At 25.4% G+C, this 14,007-nt stretch overlaps 1 protein-coding gene across 3 annotated transcripts; it reads left to right on the top strand.

Annotated features, from left to right (window-relative positions):
• Positions 1 to 4,819: 4,819 nt before the first annotated feature.
• Positions 4,820 to 8,247, top strand: LOC149054675 (E3 SUMO-protein ligase ZBED1-like). 3 transcript variants are annotated; one of them, XM_089230201.1, is made up of 4 exons: positions 4,820 to 5,658; positions 5,903 to 6,016; positions 6,205 to 7,652; positions 7,746 to 8,247. In XM_089230201.1, exons 3-4 carry the CDS (start codon positions 6,230 to 6,232, stop codon positions 8,078 to 8,080), a joined length of 1,758 nt encoding a protein of 585 aa, XP_089086327.1. In that variant the 5' UTR covers positions 4,820 to 5,658; positions 5,903 to 6,016; positions 6,205 to 6,229; the 3' UTR covers positions 8,081 to 8,247. The 3 variants fall into 3 exon arrangements, with proteins under 3 accessions (XP_089086327.1, XP_089086329.1, XP_089086328.1); XM_089230203.1 differs by having other exon boundaries at positions 6,205 to 7,880; XM_089230202.1 differs by lacking the exon at positions 4,820 to 5,658 and having other exon boundaries at positions 5,831 to 6,016.
• The last annotated feature ends 5,760 nt before the right edge of the window (positions 8,248 to 14,007 follow it).

Raw genomic sequence — 14,007 nt, 5'->3', positions numbered from 1 at the left:
TTTTTTCCATGCAACCCAATGAGAACCATTTTGAGTAGAATTATTTAAATTAAATATCCCACATTCATTTAACCAAGGTTTTTCAGGTAATTCATTTATCATGAAACAACCTCTAAAATTTTTTATATTATTTCCAAATTTTATTATATCAAAATTACTTAACGGTTCGATATTTATATTTTTAACTTTACTCCAAAAAGTTGTATAACAACCTGGATAATTTTTAATGTTTTTTCTAAATGTTGATATATCAAAATTAATCATTTTTTCGATTTTTTTTTTTTATTTGTCTTCAATCCAGAACCTTTATTTTTTTCCATTTCTTTATTGTGACGAATTATTTCCTCTTCTATTTTTTTCTTATGTTTAGTATCTTTATAACTATCATACAATGCAATTAAAGCTGGAGTAGCTACTGCTGCAGCTTCTAGAAAAGGTAAAATTAATGGTAAAAATCCACCTTTAATTTGCTTCGGTGTAATCTCCAACCTTACTCCAGAATTTTTTTTCTTGGCATTTTTTAATTTATCTATTTGATTTTGATCTAAATAATATTTATTTTCTCCTTTATATATTTTATCACTAGCAATATGAATTGTTGCATTAGAATTTTTTTTATGAGCTTCAGCCAATTTTTTTTTATGGTTTTCAGTTAATTTAAAATGCATTTTATTATACAAAATATTAAATTTTATTCAAATATTAAATTCATTCCTAAATATCTTTTTGTTTTCATTACATTTGCAGTTGTCAAAGCAGCAATTTTTTCATTCAAAGAACTATCAGAAGCATAAAATCTTTCCATTGCTTTTTGTTGTAAATTTTTATCAGCGATATGTCTTGTTTTAGTATCTTTATGATCTTTATAAAAATAATCATGTTCTCTTGCATATTCGTCTAACTTGTTAATCGGGGGAATATTTTTATCTAAATTTGTAAATGGTCCTAGATAATTATATCCAGGCCAATGTATCGGAGGTAATTTTGAACAATTTAAAAAATCATTAAAAAACCCTGAACCTTTTATAATATCCTTTGGTAAATGTGAAATATACGACATTAAGTATTCTACACCTTTAACGGGAATATCAATTATCTTTTCTATTTTTTGAATACAAAAATTAAGAATTTCAAGTTTTTCATCATGATAAGTGTTTTTTCCCGATCTTTCTGCAGATGATATAACATGTAGTCTGTCAATTAATTGTTTAATATTATATTCTAACTTATTTGTTGTTTCTTTTGGTAAATTTAACAAAGATTGTAGTAAATATTCAACACCTTTTTTGGGAGTATCAATCAGTGTTTCCATGTTTCGTTTAAACAAATGAACAATACCAAGTTTTTCATTATGAAAACCATAATTTCCCGCTATTTCTTCTGCTAATATAAAATATAGTCTGTCAATTATTTTTATTATATTATCGATATAAATAAATTCAATAGGATTATTTGTATATTTTATTAAACCTTCTCCTTTGGGTAAACTTTGTGATTCTTTCAGTGTTGGTGATTTATCTTTTTTTGATGTTTTTGGTTTACTTTCTTTAGTTTTTGTTGATGTTAGTTTAATTTTTTCCCAAATAGGTTTAATCATTTCATTATATTTAGCACTTCCACTTGATTTAGGTTTTCCTGTGTTAATATCATTATTTTGGTATATTGAATCTGTTTCAATTAATATTTTTTCATAATTTTCAAAATCTTCTTTTGTATAAAATTCTGATTTTGTAACATCTGTATGAGTTAATAATCTCCACATACCTGGGGTTAGTATATGTTTTTTTCCATTTAAAATTATATCATCAAAGTCAAATATTATAGGGTATTTTCCGATCATGAATTCATCAGTTTTACTTATATAATATATTCCAAATGGATTAACACCTTTAGCTTCATTTGGTAAAGTTGGTAAATATTTTTGCGCATTTTCACCTAATATTATTATATTTTTAGGCATAGGAGATTTATTTGTTGTTATTAGTGGAGAACTTTTAGGTGTTTTCATATTATTATCTTGATCTTCTGTTAATCGTAATAATTCTGGATTACGAGGTTTATAAGGAGTAGGTATTATCATCTTTTGAATATCATTATCGGTTTTAATAGCAACCTCTTTAACATCATTAACAGATGATTCAACATTTGATAAGGCTTTTAATATTGGTTCATAATGTTTTACTTTTTCTTCTGATGTATATTTATCGTTTAAAACTGTTTTTCTATAGTTATTTTGTAAATTTTTTTTAAGATTAATTATTTTTTGGATATTTTTTGGTGTATATTCAACGTGCCCGAGAATAGGGGACGCGTTATTGTTGTCACCTTCATCTTCATCTTCATCTTTTTTTATAAAATTTAAATTTTTTTCGGATTGTTCTAAATCTGATTTTTTAAAAGTTTTTTGTAAATTTTGTCTAAGATGAATTAATTGTTTCATTTTGTCTGTTTCGTTTTCTAAGTTATTTCCTACCTTGGAATTGTTTTGATCTTCAAATGTTAAATTTTTTTTAATTTTTTTTTTTAATTCATTTTGAATTTGTTTGATATCCATTTATTAAATAAAAAAAAATTTTTATCGTTCATCAATACTTAAAATATCATTACCTTTATTGTCATAGATAACATTTTTTATTATGTCTATTGTTATGAAACCATATGTTTTTATTTTATTTTTTTTATCATATGTTATACAATAAGTTCTAAAAATGTCTTTAAATTTGTCTAATGGTATAATTTTACTAATAAAATCGGACCATATTTTTTTAATATAATAATTTGATTGATTAAAAACAATTAAAACAGTTAAATTATTTCTTATTGTTTTTATATCTACTGAAGTATAACTTTGTGTTAAATAAATAACACTAATATTCTTTGATCTCGATCTTATAAAATATTCCATTATCAACTTTTGATCTTCTAAAAGAAAATCATCAATAACCACTACACTATTAGGTTCACAATCATCAACAGATATTATATCACCATCAGAAAAATGAATGTTTATAGAAGATATTTCATCAAATATTTTTTTTAATTTTTTATAAACTGGCTGATCAATATTTTTTGTAAAAATATATAGATTTTTATATGGAATCCAATAACTTATAATCATATTATACAACAAAGTTGTTTTACCACAGCCAGATGCTCCTACCACTAAAACTCGTGAAGGTATTTCAAATAAAGATTTTTCTTTACTATCATCTTCAATATATTTTTTTACCATTAATTTATCCATTTATATAAAAAAAATATATATATATTTGCTATTATAAATAATAATGTATAATATTTTTAAAAAATACGATCAATATATTGAAAGATCTCAATATAAAACTTTTTTACCTTTGAATAATTCACAACTTAATACACCTAATAAAACTACAATTTTTAGAATAGATAATATGGATGATTTTCTGAGCATTAAAGATGCAAAGTTTTATATTTATGGTAGATATTTGCAAAAAGATGGAAAAGATTATCCTAAAGATTCAAAAATACAACTAATTGATAATTTTCCTGCATTTTTATTTACTAGAATTGAAGTTAAAAAACATGGTAAAGTCTTGGATGAAATCGAAAATCCAGGAGTTGCTAGTACAATTAAAGGTGTGTTAGATTTTTCTGTGGATCCAAACGGACCAATTATAAACTCAGGATTTTCAAGTAAATATAAAGGTGGAGGTCGTTTTAATGTAATGGGTAAGTTATCACAATTCGGATTAGGATGGTTTAAAGACCAAATATATCCTGTTTTCCAAGGTGATATGGAAATAAGTTTTACGAGAAATACAGATGATGATGCGTTAATAAAAAAAGTTGTTACAGGTACAGAAGATGGAAAAATTATTATTGATGAATTTACAATTAAAATTCCAATTTTAGAATTCAATCCTATGTATAAAGTTTTATTGTTAAATGATTTAAAAACAATTTCTCAAGAAAAAAAATATATTTTTAATTTTAAATCATGGCAATGTATTGAAGAAAGAAATATATCAGGAAAAACCATAAAACTCGATTTAACAACTCAATATCGAAGTCTTAATAGTCCTTTGTTTGCGGGTGTGGTATTTCAAACAAACAAGTTAAATACTCAAGAACATGATCCTTGTGAATTTGATCATTGTAATGTGAAAAATTTTAGGTTTGAAATAAATGGAAGACGTTATCCTGAAGAAACTCAAGATTTAGATTTTAAGAATGAAAAATATTGTGAAGCTTATGATAGTTTAATGGATTATAAAAAAACTTTTCATAAAACTCATCAAGAACTTCCTTTGATGTATAATGATCCAAACGATTTTAAAACATTTAGAACAATATATCTTGTAAACATGACTAGACAACCAACAAATATTTCTGCAACTAAACAAAATATTATTTTACATGTGGATTTCAATGAAGATTTACCTAAAAGTACAATTTGTTATGTATTTTTCATCAGAAATGATGAATTTTTATTTGATATTGAAAAAGGAACAATTGAAGAATCTTTTACTAATTAAATTAGATAATAGATTTACACTTCTTTTAAGAGAATTATTTTCATGTCTTTCTGACAACAATAATAGTACTCCACCTCTTTCTGGAATAAATTTTTGTGTTTTCAATAGAAATATTTCTATTGAAAAATAATTTTAATATTTATTTTGTTTTTTTTAGTAGGAAATGAGGGGTGGGTGGGTCCAATACACCCAGCCTAGGGTTGACGAGTTTTTCGGTATACCGTCAATACCGGTATACCGGTTAACCGGTATACCGGTTTTTGCACAAATACCGCTACAACGGTATACCGTAATACCGGTACATACCGGAAAACCGTAAAACCGGTGCATACCGGAAAACCGTAATACCGGTGCATACCGTAAAACCGTAAATACCGAAATACCGTACCTAGTACCGTTTGGTGACGCTTTTTTGGTATACTGGTTATTGGATATAATTGCTGAACAGTTTTCAGTCTTGCCAGTGTTATCAGTTATACCGGTTATTCTATGGTTATTGGTTATACACTTATTATTATGCCTCCATGCAATAATATATATCACGGCAATAGCCAATAATATAAGACCGTGATATAAATTAAAATAGATTCTATTTTTGTAATGTTATTGTTTACTAATGAAAATGCGTTCATCGAGTCATAATTATTGTTGTAAGAGTGACTTTGATAACAGATAATATATTAAATATTAATATGTAATAACGTACACTGAACGTCTGAACACATCGAGTCATCTACATTGTAGTATTGTACCTATAATTAAATAATAATTAATCGCATTTATTATTGCAGGCTGGTTAATTGTTTAAAAAGGTAAGTTGAACCTATTATTGATAATTGATCTGTTTAGTTCAGAGAACCTTTAAAGTTACTTACATACATTTTTCAACCTGGTATTAGTAATTATTTAATTACCTAATATTACAATGATTTTTTCTTTTAGAAAACCATGCCAAGAAAAAGATCAAAAGTGTGGAATTTTTCACAAAATTGAACAAAGACCAAGGGAGATGTTTAAAGTGCAAAAATAATTTTGAAGCTAAAGGAGGTAACACTAGTAATTTGATAAATCACTTGAGAATACATCATCCCAATATTCATTTGGAGTTTTTGAATATAAAGGGTCAAGATAACAGCTTTAACAAGTAAACAAAATTAATAATAAACATTTATATTTTAATAGGTATTTAATCTATGAATTGTAAATAATATACAAATACCTATTAATGATTTAACCTTTTCATAATTGTAACATAATATATAATATAATAAGAAACATTTTTTTTTTACATAATATTTCAATATTTGTAATGAATAATGATGATAAAATACCATTGTACTTTAATCTGCCATTATGTTCACAAGTTAATTTTGAAAATTGTTTGTTAGAAATGATCTGAATGAAACTGATGACATCAGTGATCCTCCTTGTGACATTGCTAATAATAGTGCAGAACATCATGAACTAGTGCCATTAAATTCCAGTACAAATTTAGTTCACAAGTAAGTTTAAAATCTAACTTAAGGTTATAATATGTAGAATAGGTACACTTACTGTTCTTATTCGTTAATGAACCACATACTCAATAAAAACAATTTAAAAAAAATGTAATCTAAATTATTTGGAACCCACTCGCCCACAGACCTTAAATGAAATAATTACATTTAATATTATTTTTATTCACTTGTAGATCTTGTACACTAAAACAACAATCTATGAACATATACAAGAAATTGGATAAAACAACCAGTGAAAAGTATACCAATGCAATTGCCTATTGGATTGCCACAGATATGCAACCTTATAGATCTGTATCAAAACAAGGATTTAAACACCTAATGTCTGTCATATGTCCTGGATATACTATCCCAAGTCGCCAAGTTTTTGCTGATAACAAAATTCCTGCTTTATACTTTGAGGTAAAACGTAGAATAAAACATGATCTCAACTCTGCACAATTTCTGTCGCTTACATTTGATTGTTGGACTTCCAATGCCCAACAGCCTTACATTGGCATAACAGCTCATACTATCAATAGTGATTGGGTTCTTCAAACATATTGTATGGCTTGCACAATTCTTGATGTAGACCACACTGCCACTAATCTAAAAGATATTATTGAATCTACACTTAAAGATTGGAATATTCCTATGTCAAAAGTATCTGCCGCAACTACAGATAATGGTACTAATGTTATCAAAGCTGTTCAGTTAATGGACTTAAATCATATTAGTTGTTTTGGTCACACATTAAATAATGGAGTTACATCATCTATGAATTTAAATCCAATAAAAACCATTATTTCTAATATTTCCAAACTAAGATATACATTTCATTATAGTTCAAACTTACGTAGATTGCTTCAAGATGCGCAATGTAAACTTGACCTTCCACAAAAAGTTATGCCAGCATCATGTGTTACAAGATGGTGGACTAATCTACCTGCTATTCAGTTTGTAAGAGATAATTATGATGCTCTTTATGATGTTTTATTTAAGTTGAAATCAAGAAAAATCAAACTGCTTCCAAACTGCAATGAACAAAAACTTATTTTGGTGATGTGCAAAATTTTTGAACCACTAAAAACTCTTGGTGAACATATGGGTGCAGAAAAGATTGTTACAGCTTCTTCAATTTGGCCAGTTTATACAAAACTTGAAAAAACTTTGCATCACACAAATTCATCAAATTTTACTTGTGCCTTAACACAAGAAGAATCAACTAGAGCGAATAATAGTGAAAATTTTGGGGAGAGCGAACAATTATTTCCAATCTTAAGTCAATGTACACTTATGGATAATAATATAAATTCATATTTTAACACAAATGAAGTTTGTGGAGACATAAGTGATGATGATGTTGATACACATGTGGATAGTGTGAATACAATTGATAATTTATTAGATCATATTGAAAATCATTTAAAGGACGATATAAAAAGACCATTTCATAAACGTTACATTAATAAAGAAGGAAGTAGAATGTTTTTACAAAAAATATGCTTTTTGGATCCAAGGTACAAATCAGCATATATTGATCCAAGAGATATAGATACAGTAAAAAATTCAATTCAACTTGAAATGGATGAAATAGGCAACCAAGCTAAAAGTAAGGAACTCAAGGTTCAGAAAAATGATGGTATGTATAGTAAAGATTGGTTTTTTTTTATTCAAATATTTTTACTGAAACTATAATATTTCTGATATCAATATTGTTTTAATGATACTGTAGGATTAGCAGCATTTTTGGAAAACTTTGACTGTCCCGTTATGAACAATGTGACCGACGAAGCCTTAAACCAAATTGAATTGGAAAAATATGTATCCTTGCCATTTATTTCTCTTGATGCTGATCCTCTTCAGTGGTGGAAACTATATCATTCACAATTGCCTACAATATCATTACTAGCGATGAAGTACTTATGTATACCTGGCACCAGTGTGCCTAGTGAAAGGATATTTAGCTCTGCAGGGAATATTATTACAGATCATCGGTCATTACTATCTCCAGGACATGCTGAAGAACTCATTTTTTTATCAATGAACTCAAAATTTATTTCCAAGTAATATCTAATGACTAATTCTAATACTTTTTTTTGAACTTATGTTAACGTTATAGTAGTTATACAGTATACTGAGTTAATAATTTTTAATTTTGTTAAAGACAGGGCTTGTATTGTTAATATTTATTTATTAGTAAAAGAATACTAATAAATTTGTTTATTTTATGTTTAAATTTTACTGATTTAATAATTTTTTATTATTTAGAAACAGTTCTTGTTTTTAGTGGTGTGCTCAGCTTTTTGTAAATCCTTTTCAGAGTGTGCTTTTTTTGCCTTTTACAGACCCTGATATAACATGTTTTTTGATGTGTTCATGAAATCAATTTAAAAAAAATCCTAAGGGGGGAAGGTACTCCTTCATCATATCTTGTCTTATTACAAAAATAAAGACCTGAGGAAAGACCCTAATTATTTTAATCGCCTTAATAATATGATTTAAAAAAAAAAAAATTTAAACTTTAATGACTCCCTGTAAATTGAAAAAAAAGACATCCCCTACACTATGACACTGTGTTATTATTTTTTTTAAATAAGGTAGTTTCTTTGCCATACCCTCTATATAATTATATAATAAAATAAATATTTATATATAACATATTATATTGTAATATAATGTTTTTTAAAAATTGTTTACTCCCTCAGCACATAATTTCAGTGTTTTTTAGTTTTCCGGTATTACGGTTTTTCGGTATTACGGTTTTCCGGTATTACGGTTTTTCGGTATTACGGTTTTCCGGTATTACGGTTTTTCGGTATATACCGGTATCACGGTATACCGTTTCATACCGGTACCGAATCTAATACCGCAATACCGGTTTCAAATTTCAATACCGTCAACCCTAACCCAGCCCTTTCTTTCTATTGAAAAATAATTTTAATATTTATTTTGTTTTTCTTCAATTAGATCAAGATAAACAATAAAATCATCACCAAAATTAACAATATCACCATTTTGATCAAGAATATATATTTTTATCATTTGAATTGTTCTTACATTTACTTGTCTGTACATTATTGGATTACATCTTATAAAAGGATTATTTGAATCATAATAAAAAACAAACAAAAGTTCCTCTTCGATAACTTTTTCATCAATAGATGAAACAGACTTTTCAATTATGTTGCAATGTACTTCTAACAATTGTTTATTTATATTACTATCTAATTTTTCAGAATCTCCTACATGTTTATATAAAAAATTATTATCAATCCCTAAACATAATTTTAAATTTTCGTCTATCAAACAAGTATTTTTTGAAGTTAATTTAATAAAATTATTATCATTTAGTAATTTGATATTTGAAGGTAATATACTATTCAATTGATCAATTGAATAGTTACCTTCAATTTTAGTTTTATATATTTTATCAGATTTTTTTGTTTGACTAAATATAACACCGTTTATATTTTTTAAAAAACATTGTGTATAAAAAATTGGTTTGTTTGATCCTGTTATTGTATATTCAATATCAGGACCTAGTTTCCATGAATCAGGCCATACCCTATTTATAGGGATTAAATATCCCATATAATCAAAACCTAAACAATTTGATAAATATTCATCAAAACTTAGACCGATTGAGGCTGTAATATTTAAAAAATCATCAATTAATTCAAGACTTATTTTAGGAAAATCATAACAATTCATTAAATTTTCAATTTCATTTATTGTGTATATTCCTATTGGAATTTCAATCTTCGGTATTTCACCATTTCTACCTAATCTAATTATACATTCTTGATCTATATTTATATATTTTTCTTCAGAAGTAGGACAATACATTAAAGTATTACCAACTAATGAAAAATCAAATTCTGTATTTTCAAATCCTAAATTTTTTTTAAATTTTTCATCTAATTTATAATAACAAGGAGATTCAATTTGAATTTTTTTATTATTATAAGATAAGAATACCGGTTCAATTAATTTATTTAAATATGAAATGCTATATATACCTTTTTTTATATATATTTCTCTATGTTCAATTTCTATTTTACAATCTGATTCAATATTAATCAAATTTAAACTTTTTAAATACATTGATTCGAGACCTATTTTGAATTTATTATTATCATTGAATTCTGGTTGTGGTAAATGAATATAACCATTTTTTTTTACTTTTATAAATACCATTTATAAAAGTTTATATATTTTTTTTTCTAATTTATTCAAAATCAATCAAATGCATTGATTTTCCTTTGTTTAATTTTTTCATTCCTTTATAAATAAGATTAAATTTTGTTTTCGAATTTTTATATAACGATATATTTTCATCTGTCATTTCATAATTATCTAAATATCTATTTGGTATAAATACTCTAATTTTATTATCTAATACAACAGTTATTGTTTTACCATGCTCTATATCAAAATATTCGAAAAAAGTCACCTCATATTTTTTTCCTTGTTCTAATGTATCTAATTTTACAAAATCATATTGAGTGTTGTCGCATTTATTTAAAGATGCTTTAAAATTTTCCATTTCTATTATTTATTATAATAAAAATAAAAATTTTTAAACATCGAAACATTAAAACATACATTTAAGCATAACAACATAACTATCAATTAATTATGTTCACGTTGTCGTTGTTGATTTTCACGTTCACGTTCACGTACACGTTCACGTTCATGTTCACGTTGTTCTATTATCTTTATTGTCACATTGCGGAAATAAAGCATATTCTTAAGTTTCTTAAGTTTCTTGATTTCATGTTCATATTCTTCACACTGTTTTTTACGTAGTTCGATTTGAGATAATACCAGGTTAAATATATTATATTCATTATAATCACTATCACTATCATATTTACCATTTTCACGTAGACATTGTTTATTTTCATGTTTACATTCGATGATCAAATTAGTAGGTAATGAAAAAACAACATAACTACGTTGAATAATTACGTATAACTGTATAAGTATAAGATGAATAATTACGTATAATAATATTTACGTATAATAATAATAATATATAATATATCAACGTTTGTGTAGCTAGACTGATTATTTTTTTTTAACATCCGGTATTGAATATCTTATCATATATATATATATTATGAGGTTTTTATTTATCGAATTATTTAAATAGTGTTTAAATATCATTTATACATGTCCAAGTGTTGTAGCCTGGTCAGTTAATGCGTTTGTTTTAAATGTGTTCTTAGTAAGATCGTAATTAGTGGGGAATGTGTGGCGCCGCATATTCTCCTGCTAATTTAATCATGCTTTGAAGACGTTTACAGTAAATTGGATAGGTGTAGGCGCCCACCTATCTAGTTTTACTGAAAAACTGTAGTTGACGATCAACAACACTTGGATAATTTCTCCCTCCCACGATAGCTTTACAGATATCTGTAAAAGAGTTCCGGCCTCCTTTTTTCATAACGGGTATCTGTAAAGCTGGGAATGATTTTACCGATTTTTTGCATTTTTTTTCAGATTTTTTTTTTCAATTGAAAATATTTGTTATTATTATTATTATTATTATTAAATATTTTAAAGTCTGATAATTCATTTAATAATTGATATTATCAAGTCGGAACAGCACAGATATTATTTATATACTTATCTACACTATATACTAAAAGTTTACCCCTCACTTCATATTTTTGATTTAAGTATAACTCCGGTAATATTTATGTTAGAAAGTTCATTTTTGCTTTAAACATTTTTAATTTTAATTCTCTTTAAGTCCCCCTCATAGTCTGATAGTCTAAAATTATTTCCAAAGATTTTTGGAAAAATCAAATAAAAATTTTTGCAATATAAAATGAGCGATGAATTATTACAAACTATACATTGTCTTAAATGTAAAAAAAGAACAAAAAATTTAAATCCTATTAAAATGCAAACAGTTAATGGTCGATGGAGAATTTCAACAAAATGTTTGGATTGTAAAACAAATAAAAGTAAATTTACAACATCATCTGAAATTGAACAACCCGTCACCAATAAATCTATAAATCAAAATATTTCAAATAATACAGACAAATTTTTATTAGCTAAAGAACTTCATAAACGCGATGAATTATTACAAACTATACATTGTCTTAAATGTAAAAAAAGAACAAAAAATTTAAATCCTATTAAAATGCAAACAGTTAATGGTCGATGGAGAATTTCGACAAAATGTTTGGATTGTAAAACAAATAAAAGTAAATTTACAACATCATCTGAAATTGAACAACCCGTCACCAATAAATCTATAAATCAAAATATTTCAAATAATACAGACAAATTTTTATTAGCTAAAGAACTTCATAAACCAGTCAGATTAAGATTTCCTAAAAGAAGGATTAACACTAAAGGTGTTGATGATCTATGGGCTGCTGATTTAGTTATAATGAGAAATTATTCAAATGAAAATAAAGGTTATTGTTATATAATTACTGTTATAGATACTTTTTCAAAATTTGTATGGGCATTACCACTCAAAAATAAAGATGGTATTAGTGTTTCAAAAACATTTGAAAAAATAATAAAACAATCTAAATCACAAAAACATCAACCACCATTATTACTACATGTTGATAAAGGCTTGGAGTTTGTAAATAAACATTTTAAACAAACTTTGGAAAAATATAATATTCATATGTATCATACTCAAAACGAAGAAAAATCTGCAATTATTGAGCGATTTAATAGAACATTAAACAAAAAAATGAGAATAAAATTTGAAATGCAAAAATCTAAAAAATGGTTTAACATTTTACAATCTTTAATAGATGAATATAATTTTGATGATATACATAGATCTATTGGTATGAAACCTTGTGAAGTAAATAAATCTAACGAAGACCTTGTTCTACGCAAATTATTTTTTACAAAAAACAAACCTAAATTAAAAATAAAATTTAGCGTGGGTGATAGAGTCAGAATAAAAGCTTATAAAAAAACATTTGCTAATAAATATAGTAAAAATTGGACAACAGAAATATTTATAGTTAATGAAATTTTAAACACAAATCCTATAACCTATAAAATTATAGATTTAAACAATAAAGAGGTTGAAGGGAGTTTTTATAACGAAGAGATGCAAAAAACAGAATTATGTAAGTTATTAACTTTAACCCGTAGAGGATCAATGTTAATAAATTACATAAATTTTAATAAATTTTCTATATTATTGTCTCCAGATATTATGTATTGTTATTTTTAATCGAAATTATTCTATTAATAAATTGAATCTAAAAAATAATAATATTTTTTATAATAAATAATGAATATATTAAATATTACTGAACCCTTAGTTAAAGAAATTGATAACAATAATAAAATGAATATATTAAATATTACTGAACCCTTAGTTAAAGAAATTGATAACAATAATAAAATGAATATATTAAATATTACTGAACCCTTAGTTAAAGAAATTGATAATAATAAAATGAATAACAAAAAAACATATCCTCCCAAAATTTGTGATAAATGTAACTTAACAGTTGATAGCAAAAATTGGGCTGCTCATTTGAAAACTATTCGTCATCAATCAAATGTATAGATCAAACAATTGTACCTTTTAGATATAATAAAACATACAAAGGATTACCAATTAATCAAGAAAAACAAAACAAATATAATTATTTGAAATTAATGAAAAATGATATAAAAAAATATATGAAAAAATTTTCAAAAAAAGATAATTTATATGTTGAATTTTGTGCTATTGAATATCATGATAATACTGAAATAATTAAATATAATTTACATAAAATTCCAATTTATGGAAATATTTTCATTATTGATCAAGAAGATGATAATACTAGAAATCCTTATATTTCTAAACTATTACATTCACCAAGTTGGTTAGAACTTTGTAGAATAGCCAATGATATGATAATTACAACAGGTAATTATAGACATCGTTTTCTAGAAGATGTTAAGGTTGTTCAAGATTTAGGAAATATTAAAATGTGTAAATTTTTTAT

The sequence above is a fragment of the Diuraphis noxia genome, unplaced genomic scaffold, assembly GCF_037042655.1.
Source record: "Diuraphis noxia isolate RWA-SAM2 unplaced genomic scaffold, SU_Dnox_SAM2 contig0006, whole genome shotgun sequence".
Lineage (NCBI taxonomy): Eukaryota > Metazoa > Arthropoda > Insecta > Hemiptera > Aphididae > Diuraphis > Diuraphis noxia.
This window is presented reverse-complemented; position numbering and strand designations above follow the sequence as displayed.